Source organism: Gracilinanus agilis, chromosome 5 (genome assembly GCF_016433145.1).
Source record: "Gracilinanus agilis isolate LMUSP501 chromosome 5, AgileGrace, whole genome shotgun sequence".
Classification (NCBI taxonomy): Eukaryota; Metazoa; Chordata; class Mammalia; order Didelphimorphia; family Didelphidae; genus Gracilinanus; species Gracilinanus agilis.
Window position 1 is genome coordinate 288,093,183 of NC_058134.1, and position 11,976 is coordinate 288,105,158.

At 47.1% G+C, this 11,976-nt stretch overlaps 1 protein-coding gene across 1 annotated transcript in view; it reads right to left on the reverse strand.

Annotated features, from left to right (window-relative positions):
• SOAT2 (sterol O-acyltransferase 2) overlaps positions 1-10,596 on the reverse strand; it is a 20,457-nt gene extending 9,861 nt beyond the window's left edge. The window contains exons 1-13 of the mRNA XM_044679243.1: positions 10,521-10,596; positions 9,881-9,936; positions 9,429-9,565; positions 9,197-9,256; positions 8,839-8,946; positions 7,814-8,090; positions 5,870-5,939; positions 4,712-4,796; positions 4,038-4,083; positions 3,668-3,797; positions 3,296-3,393; positions 1,687-1,785; positions 1,149-1,281 (exon numbers count right to left, since the gene is read on the reverse strand). Coding sequence (XP_044535178.1) covers positions 1,149-1,281; positions 1,687-1,785; positions 3,296-3,393; positions 3,668-3,797; positions 4,038-4,083; positions 4,712-4,796; positions 5,870-5,939; positions 7,814-8,090; positions 8,839-8,946; positions 9,197-9,256; positions 9,429-9,565; positions 9,881-9,936; positions 10,521-10,596 — 1,375 coding nt within the window. The remainder of the gene's footprint in view (positions 1-1,148; positions 1,282-1,686; positions 1,786-3,295; positions 3,394-3,667; positions 3,798-4,037; positions 4,084-4,711; positions 4,797-5,869; positions 5,940-7,813; positions 8,091-8,838; positions 8,947-9,196; positions 9,257-9,428; positions 9,566-9,880; positions 9,937-10,520) is intronic.
• Between the last annotated feature and the right edge of the window lie 1,380 nt (positions 10,597-11,976).

Consider the following 11,976-nt stretch of genomic DNA (forward strand, 5'->3'; position numbering starts at 1 on the left):
GACATGAATGGGAAATAGACCCTGAACAAGGACACATGTTACAACCAGTGGAAATGTGCCTTGGCCATGGGTGGGGGGAGAGCGGGGGGGGGGGGGGTGAAGGGGAAAGTAGGGGCATAAAGTATGTAAACAGATTAAAAACGAATATTAATAAATGTCTAATAAAAAATAAAAAAAGATGAATTAACTAAAAAAAAAAAGAATTGATACTTGATTCTGAGGCAGAAGATCAGGAAGGGCAGGACGATCAGAGTTAAGTGACTTGCCCACTTGCTAGGAAGTATCTGAGACCAGATTTGAACCCAGGTCCTCCCAACTCTTGACTTGGCTCTCAATCCACTGTGCTACCTAACTGTCCCAACTATTGTTTTTAATGTTTCATTTGTACAAGGTAGCTAGTGGCATAGGAGATGGAGAGCTGGACTTGGAGGCAGAGAGACCCCATGGAGTAAGGAGAAGGGGTGCTCCAAGCTTGAGGCTAGGAGTGGGACAAATCCAGGCTCAGATACTTCCTAACTGTGTGACCCTCAGCAAGTCACTTCACTTTTTTTGCTTCACTTTCCTTAGCTGTAAAATGGGAATAAATAAAAGCACTTAAGTATTTTTATATGAGATATTTGTAAAAACACTTAGCAAAGGGCCTGGCACATAGTAGCTTCTATATAAATGCTTATTCCCATCCATTTCCCTTCCTTCCTTTGAATTGGTGTTTTCTGATTGTCTGGTAAAAGAAATATGGCGGTGGGGGCCAGTGAGCTATGAATTTGGAATGTGTCATAGGATTCCAAATCTTGGAGCTGGAAGCAACATTTGAAGTCATCTAGTCCAATCCTCTCCACCCCCCTCATTTTTATAGATAAGGAAACTGAACTCCAAAGAGAGTGAAATAATTCACGCAAGGTCCTGGCAGAGCTGGGATTCAAACCTAAGTCCTTTGAGTTCAGCCATCTTTTTACTGCACTTTGCCTCCTCAAACCATGGATAGGTTTGAATGGACCCATGTATCTAGGAGGACTTGGGTGCTGATCTCCCCAGACTCCTGATCACTCTAGATCTCTGTTGTTCCCCTCTCTGCCCCCACCATAGTGGTATACCAAAGGCAAGGATGCCACAGAGAACATCAGAGATCAGATAGGAGCCCTGCCTACCTCCAAAGAGGAAGAGTATCAGCATGACAGGATAGAAGAATCCCAGGACAAAGCAGAAGATATATTCATGGACAACCGCAGAGACCAGGAACACGCTGAGCATAGCTGGCACTCGGGCTCTGATACCCAGAAGCTAGCAGAGGGAGAGAGGGAAGAGGGGTGAACCCCTGAAACATTGTTCAAGGTTCTTTGTTTGCCCTGAGCCCTCTCCCCACGAGAACTTTTTTTTTCTTTTTTAACCCTTATCTTCTATCTCAGACTCAATATTGTATATATTGGTTCCAAGGCAAAAGAGCGGTAAGGGCTAGGCAGAGGGGGTTAAGTGACTTGCCCAGGGTCACACAGCTAGGAAGTGTCTGAGAGCAGATTTGCAATCCTCTTATTTTATAGATGAAGTCAACAGGGTCTAAGAAAGTTGAAGGTCAAGTTAAGAAGTACATCTCATTCCCTGGCTGCTTACAGGGAAACCTTTTTAGCTAGGCACATGGAGAGATCTCTCAGAAGGTCTGAGATGGGGAGTTTTGGGGCTCCCTCTTACCCGAAGTCCATCCTGATATACATAACTGTAGAGCCAGTCATGGACCACTACATTCCAAGTTCGATAGTAGTTCGAGAAAGATGTTGAGTTCCACCAGTCCTGAGGATGGGAGGGCAGGCGTCAGGGGCCAGGATGCTCAATACTGATCACTTTATCCACTCTGATTCCATCTTAGTGCTCCCCAGTGCCAACAAGGACTGCCTGGATTCTCCAGGTCCTAGAACCTCCCCCCATCCTCCCTTCTCCCCACCTCCATCTCTGTGGAATGGGCAAAACCTCCCCTTTCTCTGCAGATGCTGCTGGAAGGAAGTGAGTCCCCTCCAGCATTCCCTATCCAAATTTGCTTGTAGACAGTTCCAAGGTGACTTAGGAGGACAAATGATGCTGTCTCCCCTCCTGGGGAAGAACTGTTGGATTTGGAATGCAGATCAAAGCAGACCTTTTCCCCTTTAGTTTATTTGGATTTTTGGTTTTGCATTATTATTCTCTCACGAAAATGACCAATATGCAAGTGTGTTTTGCATGATAATAAAAACCCAGACTGAATTGCTTACCTGTAGGGGCAGCTAGGTGGCTCAGTGTATAGAGAGTCCGGCCCAGAGATTCAGATCTGGCCTCAGACACTTCCTAGCTGTGTGACCCTGGGCAAGTCACTTAACCCCCATTGCCTAGCCCTTACCACTCTTCTGCCTTGGAACCAGTACACAGGATTGATTCCAAGACCGAAGGTAAGGGCCTTAAAAATTTTTGCTTACCAACTCCAGGAAGGGGAAGGGAAGGAGATCATTTGGATCACATAACTTCAGAAAACTTTGGTAGAAAATTGTTATTACATATAATTGGGAAAATAAAATCTCTTACAAAAAACACAATAAATTTGCTCTTAGAAAAAGACCTGAAAAGGGAGGGAGATGATTTGGATCATATAACTTCTAGAAAATTTATGTGGAATAAAATAAAAGCAATTTAATTTAATTTAATTTAATTTGAAAGAAACAAAATCTGACAAAGTAATTTACACTAAGGTGTCAGTTACTAATAAAGTTTGATAATAGTTTACTTCTCACTGTGGGATTTTGTACTTTTATTTTATTTTAACCCCTTATTCTCTGTCCTAGTAACGAGTAAGGCAAGGACTAACAAATGGGATTAAGTGACTTGCCCAAGATCACACAGCTAAGATTTGAAGTCAGGTCCTCCCGACTCCAGGTTTGGTGCTCTGTCTACAGAATCACATGGCTGTCCTTTTAATTAGGGAGAAAGCCTTAGCATAGTATGAGAATGAATCTTCTTTCTTTCTTTCACTTTGATTTGTATACGTGTCAGAAATTCCCTCCACAGAGGAGCTATTAATAACTAAGTCTTCGGGACATCCTGGAAAACTAAGAGAATAAGGATCCCAGAGCTAGTTTGTGTCACAGGCAGAATTCAAACTCTGGGCTTCCTGACTTGTGAAATGTGTTCTAAGGGCTCATCAATACTCCTAATAGGGGTAAAAAGGATGACCAAGGTGGGAAGTCTTTTGGGGGGAAGAAGAGCATTCTCAATGCTTCACTTAGTGGTGATGCTTCTTCCATCTCTCCTTCCTTCTCCCCTTCTTTCTACCTACCCTGTAGAACATTCGGTCTGCAAACCGGAGCATCTCAGCAAAGGCATTGAGCCAGCAATGGAGAAAGGCAAAGAACATGAGCAACAACATGAAGACACCTGGGGGTGGAGAGTGAATGGCAAGAGGCCAGGTCAGAGGTTGGGACACCCATCTCCACCTGAGGTCCAGCCTGACTACGCCCTGGGTCCCCGTCTGCCTTTAGGCTGCTCCATCTCCCCTTTGGGAGAAGCCCTCAGGCAGCCCGTCAGGATCTCATGCCCAAAGCCATCTTCTCAGTTTTCAGAACTAACCCACATTGGCCAAATCCAACCCCTCCATTCAAGCCAGGGAAGGGCAGCATCCCGTATCTCTCATTGTCTAGGATGAACCTACCGGGCAGCGTGGCATGCAAGATGGAGAGCACCAGGGCTCTAGTGCTGAAGGGTTCACGGCTCATGTTGGCAAAGACAGGCACACAGAGGCGGCCAATGATGAAACAGGCATAAAACAGACACCCCAAGGCCTGGGGAGAAGGTGGAAGCACAGGACACTGTTGGCAGCTATTTCTAGCATCCACACATCCCCAATATTAAACTTCACTACTACCCCCAGCTTATGAATCTTTCTCCCTGACCCCCCCCCACCATTTCTCTGCCCAATGTTCCCACCAGGCCTTTTTCCACCCAGTTATCTACTACCTCCCCTTCCCCCTAACAACAGGTTATTTCCCTCCTACCCCCTCCATCACTTCCCATCCTCTGACCTGGGCGAAGTTCTTGGCCACATAATTCCACCTGACATGGGGTGTCCTGGAGCAGTAATTGGGGGTAGTGTCACAGACCCTCAAAAAGTCTTACTTTTGGACTCCTCGAGTCCCCTGTCCTTCAGTTGCTCAATTATGGGAAGGAATGAGTACCTGAGGGATGGAGAACTGGGACATCTGGCACCTTCGGGTAGAAGGTGGGATCCAGAGCCCTCAGGTAGGGCCAAGGGCTCCAGGGAGAAGGGGAAATCTAAAAGACAGGGCTTTGGGGGGAAGCTGGGTATCTCAGTGGTTTGAGAGCCAGGCCTAGAGACAGGAGGTCCTAGGTTCAAATCTGGCCTCAGACACGTCCCAGCTGTGTGACCCTGGGCAAGTCACTTGACCCCCATTGCCTACCCTGACCACTCTTCTGCCTTGGAACCAATATACAATATTGATTCCAAGATGGAAGGTAAGGGTTTTTAAATAATAATAATAATAAAATAAATGAATGAAAGAATAAATAAATAAACAAACAAATAGATAGATAGATAGATAAATAAATGAGTAAATAAATAAATGAATGAATGAATGAATAAATAAATAAGCAAGCAAATAAATAAATAAATAAATAAATAAACGAGGGACAGGGCCCTGGGTGGGACTGGGCACTCAGAGCAGGGTAGAAAACTTACCTGGGGTAGCTCTCTCTATAGATGAGTGTGGGGCAAAAGAGGAAGTACAGGTAGCTGGAGAAACTGGGAGCTTGGGTCCCCTCACCTGGAGGGATGGAGACAGGGGCAAAGTGAGAAAGAAGGGCTGAGTTGATGGAGCAAAGGGGTCCTAATTGATTAATGAGAGGAGAGATGGACAAGGGCCAGCTGGGGACAAGGTGGAAGGTGGATAAGGGCCCAGAGGCACAAGAGAATGACTCTTGTAGGGGAAAAATGTAAGAAATAATGTCTATTCCAAGGAAACCAATATTGTTTTTCATAATCTCTCCTGTGGAAGTCCCTTCCCCTTGCCTGAAGGCCCTTTGTCTTCTGAGGTCAGGTGTGGCTCTACCCAGGGTACCCTTTGGTTTTCACACTGCCATTCCTCCTTCCTTTTATAGGAAAGCTATCTTGTTTATTATCTCATGCCCAATGTTATCTTCCTAACAATTCTGACCAACAATTCTGTCTTTTCTTCATGGGGGTCTTCTGGAGGCAATTCCTTATGGGGCAGCAAGGTAGCACAGTGGATACAGAACCAGCCCTGGAATCAGGAGAACCTGGATTCAAATCTGGCCTTAGACACTTCCTAGTTGTGTGAACCTGGGCAAATCACTTAACCCCCATTGTCTAGCTCTTACCACTCTTCTGCATTAAAATTAATTCTAAGATTAGAGGGCACTGGTTCTACTAAAAAATTAAAACAAGGGGGTAGCTGGGTAGCTCAATGGATTGAGAGCCAGGCCTAGAGACGGGAGGTCCTAGGTTCAAATGTGACCTCAGACATTTTCCAGCTGTGTGACCCTGGGCAAGTCACTTGACTCCCATTGCCTACCCTTACCACTCTTCAGTATTGACTACAAGACGGAAGGTGAGGGTTTAAAAAAATTAAAAATTAAATTAAAAATTAAAACGGAATGATGGTGGTAATTCCAAGACAAGGTAGAGGGCCAGCTAATGCCCAGTGAGGGAGCTCATATCCTTATTTAAGCAGATGCAGCTAAGACCATTGTCCATGTGTCTGCCCTCTTAGCATTGATGGACCTGATTCTGGTCAGGAAGAAGAAAGATGGGGCAGAAGTCTCAGGGAGGCGGGTAGTGAGGGGGCTGCAGAGCTGATACAGCTATCCAAGGATTCACCTCTTTTAGCATGGACGATTGCAGGCATGGATTCCCTCAGGAAAGAGTAACTTTTCATCATGAACCGGAGCTGGGGAGGAATGTGGAGAGGGTCATATTATATTAAAACTGGAAAGAGAGTTTGAATTCAACAAATATTTACTGAACACCTAATACATGCAAGACCCTGGGCTAGGAAAGGGAATATGCGTCTCAAAGAATAGTGACAATCCATTCAGAGCACTTTACTGTTGGATCTGTGATATCATTTGATTTTCACAACAACTCCATGAAGTAGGTAGGAGGAGTATTGTCCCTATTTTGCAGATGAGGAAACTGAGGCTGAAAGAAGAGAAAGGACTTGTCCAGAGTCATGAAAAGAATGATTGGTTCATCCAAAACTAGAAGCCAGGTCACACATACCCAGCCTTGTGCTTCCCACAAGAGGGGGAAATTAGATAAGAAGTAGGAAAGTATTAAATGTCTGTGTTAAAAACTCTTTGTAGAGCAGCTAGGTAGTACAGTAGATAGGTGCCATGCCTGGAGTTGGGAGGACCTGGGTTCAAATCTGGCCTCAGACACTTCCTAGATGTGTGACCCTAGACAAGTCCCTTAATTTATTTGCCTCAATTCCCTCATCTGTAAAATGAGCTAGAGAAAGAAATGGCAAATGACTCCAAGATCTCTGCCAAGAAAATTCCAAATAGTGTAACGAAGAGTCAGACAAAACTGAAAAATGACTGAACAACAATAACCTCTCAGGAGTGTTGTGAAGATCAAAGGATATTTGAAAAAAAAAAGTCTGAAAATTTGGGGGGGAAAATAGAAAGTGCTTTATATCAATTCTTATTCTCTTTCCCTTTCTGATCACTTGGCCACCACTTTAGTACACCTGTAGCCTCCCAATCAGCCTCCCTGTCTCTAGATGTTCTATTTCCTTATGGCCATCAAAGGGATTTTTCCTCCTGTTCAGTCTGGCCACACATAGCCCTTTCTTACTCAGGGCTCCAGTAGCTGCAGATTGCCGCTAGGATCTCCTGAGATTTTTATAGCCCTCTAGAACCTGGCCCCAGGCTTCTTTTCCAAGTTGTTTAAACATGGCTCCTCTTCGTACACTCAGGAGTCTGGCTGTTCCTTATCCAGGAATCTCCTTCCCTGGGCTCTGGCTCTTAGTACAGGCTGTCCCTCTTGGCTAGCGTTTGTGCACTCCCAGCGGACCTCAGTGTCTCAGAGTCCCTCTTTTCCTTTCATTTCTACTTAATCTGCATGTTCTGTGTGAAAATTTTCCTTAACCTTGAAGGTACTGCTGCCTTCTCCCCAACCCTAATTTTTTTTTTGTTTGTTTGTTTGTTTGAAATTAAACCCCTACCTTCGAGTCTATTGACTCCAAGGCAGAAGAGTGGTAAGGGTGGGCAACGGGAGTCAAGTGACTTGCCCAAGGTCACTTCCCGTCTCTAGGCCTGGCTCTCAATCCACTGAGCTACCCAGCTGCCCCCCCCAACCTAAATCTTAATGTATTTAGTATATGCGGATTCTATCTCCCTACCGCCATGAAAGCTCCTTGAGGACAGCTCCAGCACTTAGGACAGTGCCTAGAACGCAATAATCCCTTAAGAATGGTTGGTTGACTGATTCAACCCCAAATCCCCAGTTTTTGGTTTGTTCGGGGCCCCGCGGTGCCTAGAACACCGGGGGAAGGGCAGGGGAGGAAGATGGCAGAGTATAGTAGGTCAGAACTGGGTGGTCTGTAGCGTCGCTCAATCAGTCTCCAGGAGCAGCCTCCATCGTCCCTCCACTGGTTGGGCCATTTCTGAGCCGACTTCATTATTCTTCCTCTTCTCTCTCAAGGCTGGCCCCATCGCTCCTTTACAGACTTAACTAGCCCTCTGGTACCTTATTCCCTCCCCCCTCCTCCCCCCCAGTTTCCCCCGCTCCACCTCCATACGCCCAGCGTTCCGCCCCCACCTGCTCAAAGACTAGGACGCAGCGGGAAGCAGGAGACAGCTGGTATTCCAGGACCACGTGGACCGGGAGGGCGCCCAACACCGCCGCTTGGATGGCCAGAAGCCCCGCCCCTAGCCCCGCCCCCGCGTACCAGGTCCCCTGGCCCCTGGGTCTAGCCCAAAGCCGCAGAGCCTGGTACGGGGCTAGGAGTGTGCAGAGGAACATGGGCAACCAGGTCGCTAAGGCCAGGGGCAGCTGTCCGAAGCTGAAGATCAGGAGGTCAAACTCCAGCACTAGCCTTGGGGGAGAAAGAGGAGATACCGGAAAGGTACACTCCGGTCAGCTGCCATCTTTGATTCTCTCCTCTCTGGGGAGCCGGGACAGGACCTGGACCCCAGGTACACCCTTGGACCTGCCCCATGGTCCAGAAACCCCGCTCCCAGCCTCAGGGTTATTCTTTCCTATTGGTCCCGGAGATTATTTGTTTATTCACAATTGTTTGTTTGCAAGTTGCTAGTTAGACTGTGAACTCCTTGAGGGCAGGGAATGTTTTTTGACTTTCTTTTTATCTCTACCAATTAGAACCTCAGCTGTTAGATGCTTTCTAGCGGTGTGACCCCGGGCAAATCACTCAAACCTGATTGCCTGGCTCTTGCCACTCTTGGGACAATTCTAAGATAGAAGATAAGAATTTTAAAAAGAAAATAAGTGCCTGTGGATGGATTGATAGTGACTTGCCCATGGATTTGAGTAGGATTTTAACCAAATCTCCGGACTTGAGATCCAGGTGCTTTTCCCACCAAAGCCATCATCTCCAAGATCTGGGACTCTTCCCTACTCCTCTCCCCAGCCAAATTAGCCCCTGTGCTCTCTGTCTACCTCTGTTTCTGTTTCTGTCTTGGTCTTTATCTCACTCATGGAAAACTTGAAAACAACAGGATTCAGCTAGGGGATGGAGCAGCCTATGGAAGAGTTGGGATGGTTGGTGTTGGGGAGGGGGCACGTTATGAAGGTGTAGGCTAAGAGGGACACAGAGCACCCATTACCTTCCTTCATCAATGAAGTCTATGGCCAGTGTGCTGATGATGAAGACACACAATCCCGCTATGAACACATGATAGATGGTTCGAAAATGCTCAACTTCCATCAACTCGCTGGAAGGACCAGAATTGGACGGGGATGAGGAGCTCAGTCATTGGTCTGTCCAAACCCCTTCCTGACTCAATCGTATCTCATACTGCTATCCCTCCCTCCCCTTCCTCTATAACCCTTCCTCTCCTGAGGGGAAACTGAGACCTAGCCCATCTTCCTTGGTCCACCAAAGTCTGGAGGGCAGGATTCCTAGTTGTCAGTTCCACTCATCCCCTTCCTCCACCTCTGCCTCTTGCCCTCACCCCGACTCACTCAAGCAGTGACTTGCGGTGGATGAAAACTTTCTGTTTCTCCAGGAATGGTTCCCGGGCTCTGGATGGAGACATACAGGGAACAGAGAAATTCCAGAGAACAAGGGGCAGAAGGAAGGAGATTCAAGAGGCAATCAGTGCCATGCTGGGGTAAAGGGCTGGATGGCTCATTTTCTCTGGAACGGGAGAGTCCTGGCTTCCCCATCAGTCTCACTGGACCCTCCGTCCTTTACCTTTTTGGGGAATCCTGGGAGGCTGGAGCTTGGTCCCACCTCTGAGGTGGGTAGGATTGCACAGCTTCCCACATGGCCCGATCAAACAACTCAGACAGCTGCTGTTGGGCTTGCTCCAACAATTCTGCCTTCACTGCCTAAAGGACTTAAAGGCAGAGTAAAGCAGACCACCCCAGGATCCTTCATTTCCTTGTCTTCACTGACTTGTAGTCCAACTCTGGGCCCTCATCCTCTCCCTTCCCCCCCTTCTGACCCTGTGTCAAAACTACGGGATCCTTGACCCCTACTCCCCACACTTTACTGACCTTTGACCCATGACCGTACCCTGATTTTTAACTTTGCCTCTACCAGTCTTCATCCTTTCCCTCTCACCTCAGGACCTGTCTGACTGAACCTTTGACTTGGCCATCTTCTCTCTGACCTCTCCTCTATCCTCACTCCAGCCCACTCACCTCCATATGCCTTGTCAATTGCACCAGGTCCGGAATTCCATGTTCTTTGGTACTTTCTAGGAGAGGGAGGTGCCGTTGGCCACATCCAAGGGGTAGGAAATATCCAGACTGTACTATCTGTGGCCCTAGGGAGGCCTCACCATATACACTGATCCTTTCTCCATCCCCATCTCTCCCTCTTACTCCCCTCAACTCCCTTCCAGGATTTCAAGGACAACGAAAAGATGGCATCAGACTGACTGGACAAAGACATCAATATTGGGTATTTCTGCTCTGTAAGGCAAAGTCTGAAACTATTTAGAACCTTCTGGTTTTCCAGAATAGCCAAAAGGACTGAAGTGACCTAGTCTTTTCAGTACCAGAATGCCCACTTCCTTCCCTGTCCCTGTCCTCCTGCCCCCATCCTGTGGCTTCCTGTGCTTTTTTTTAAAACCCTCTATCTTAGAATTAATACTAAGTATCAGTTCCAAGATAGAAGAGCAATAAGGGCTAGGTAATAAGGGTCAAGTGACTTGCCCAGGGTCACACAGATAGGATGTATCTGAAGTTATATTTGAACCCAGGACCTCCTGCTTCCAGACCTGGTTCTCTAGCCACTGAGCCTTCTAGCGGCCCTGTACTGTACTCACTTGAGACTCACCTTTGAGGGGAGAGTTGTTCCCTTGTTCCCTTCCCAACCTGTCTCTTTTCCGGAGCTGGGCCCCACTTGGCTCCATGATGTGTGTGAGTGGAAAAGTGGTTTCCCTCACACTACCTGCCCCAGTCAGCGTCTGTGCAACTTAGGTGACTACTGTAGACTAAAGTCCTCTCTGAGGGAGGGGGCCCGCAAGGCCCCTGATAAGGTTATCTTATGAGGATGAGGCTCCTAAGAAGGGACTTTGCACCTGTCAAAGGGATCTAGGAGTCCACCTCCCCGTTCCAGTTCAGCTTCCTGTCTCCTCCAAAGCCTTCAAGCCTTGTGTATGCCCTCTACCAACAATGATAGCTGTGTGGGTTGCACAGGGCTTTGTCTTGTCCATCTAGAATCTTACTAGCCACATTCAGAGGAAGAACTGTGGGAGGAGAAACACAGAGGAAAAACAAGTGCTTGAACACATGGACTGATGGGGATATTATTGGGGATGAAGACACTAAACGATAACTCTAGTCCAACTGTCAATAATATGGAATTAGGTCTTGATCAATGATACATGTAAAACCCAGTGGAATTGTGTGTTGGCTACAGGGGTTAGGGAGGTTTGGGCAGGAAATATGTAACTATGGGAAAATATTCAAAATAAAAATACAATTAGTCTTTATCAATCTAATATCCTCCCAGCTGCCTCCCATACTGCAGATTGAAGGCCACATGTTTGTGGCATCTGCAGGAGGCCAATGCCTGTTTCCTTGCTGACTCATGGCACCCCGGAGGCATCCCCCACTCCCCCTCCCTGTGCTGTGGCCCTAGAAACACTGAAGATGTCATGGATGCTTGGATGATCATTAGGGAAGAAATTCTCTGTCCCTCCCCATACGAAACAAAGCAAGTAAAAAGGAAGTACCTAGCTTCTTTTTTCTGGAGTCAGGAAGACTCATCTTCCGGAGTTCAAATCTGGCCTCACAAGCACTACTTGTGTGCCCCTGGGCAACTAACCCTGTTTGCCCCAGTTTCCACATCTGTAGAGTAAGCTGGAGGAAATGGCAAACCACTCCAGTATCTTAGGCAAGAAAACCCCAAATGGGGTCATGAAGAGGCAGACCCAACTGAAAAATCAACTGAACAGCAACTGAAAGCTTCTTTTTAAACCTCTGCCAGGTTCAGGTCTCACTTTCCCTGAGATACACCTAGAGGACTAGAACTTCCTCTTTATTACGTTTCTTCCTTGAGCTCAACAGGAGTATGGGTTGGGGAAGGTATTTCCAGAGAGATTAATTATTAGCCTCTTTCCTCTCCCATGGTGTTCAGAGATCAGCTCCGGATTAAAGTCCCCAAAGTAAGAGAGAACATGACAGAAGGCAGACATCATTCATCCCTCTGTCCGGATCTCTCTCTCTCTCTCTCTCTCTCTCTCTCTCTCTCTCTCTCTCTCTCTCTCTCTCTCTCTCTCTCTCTCTCT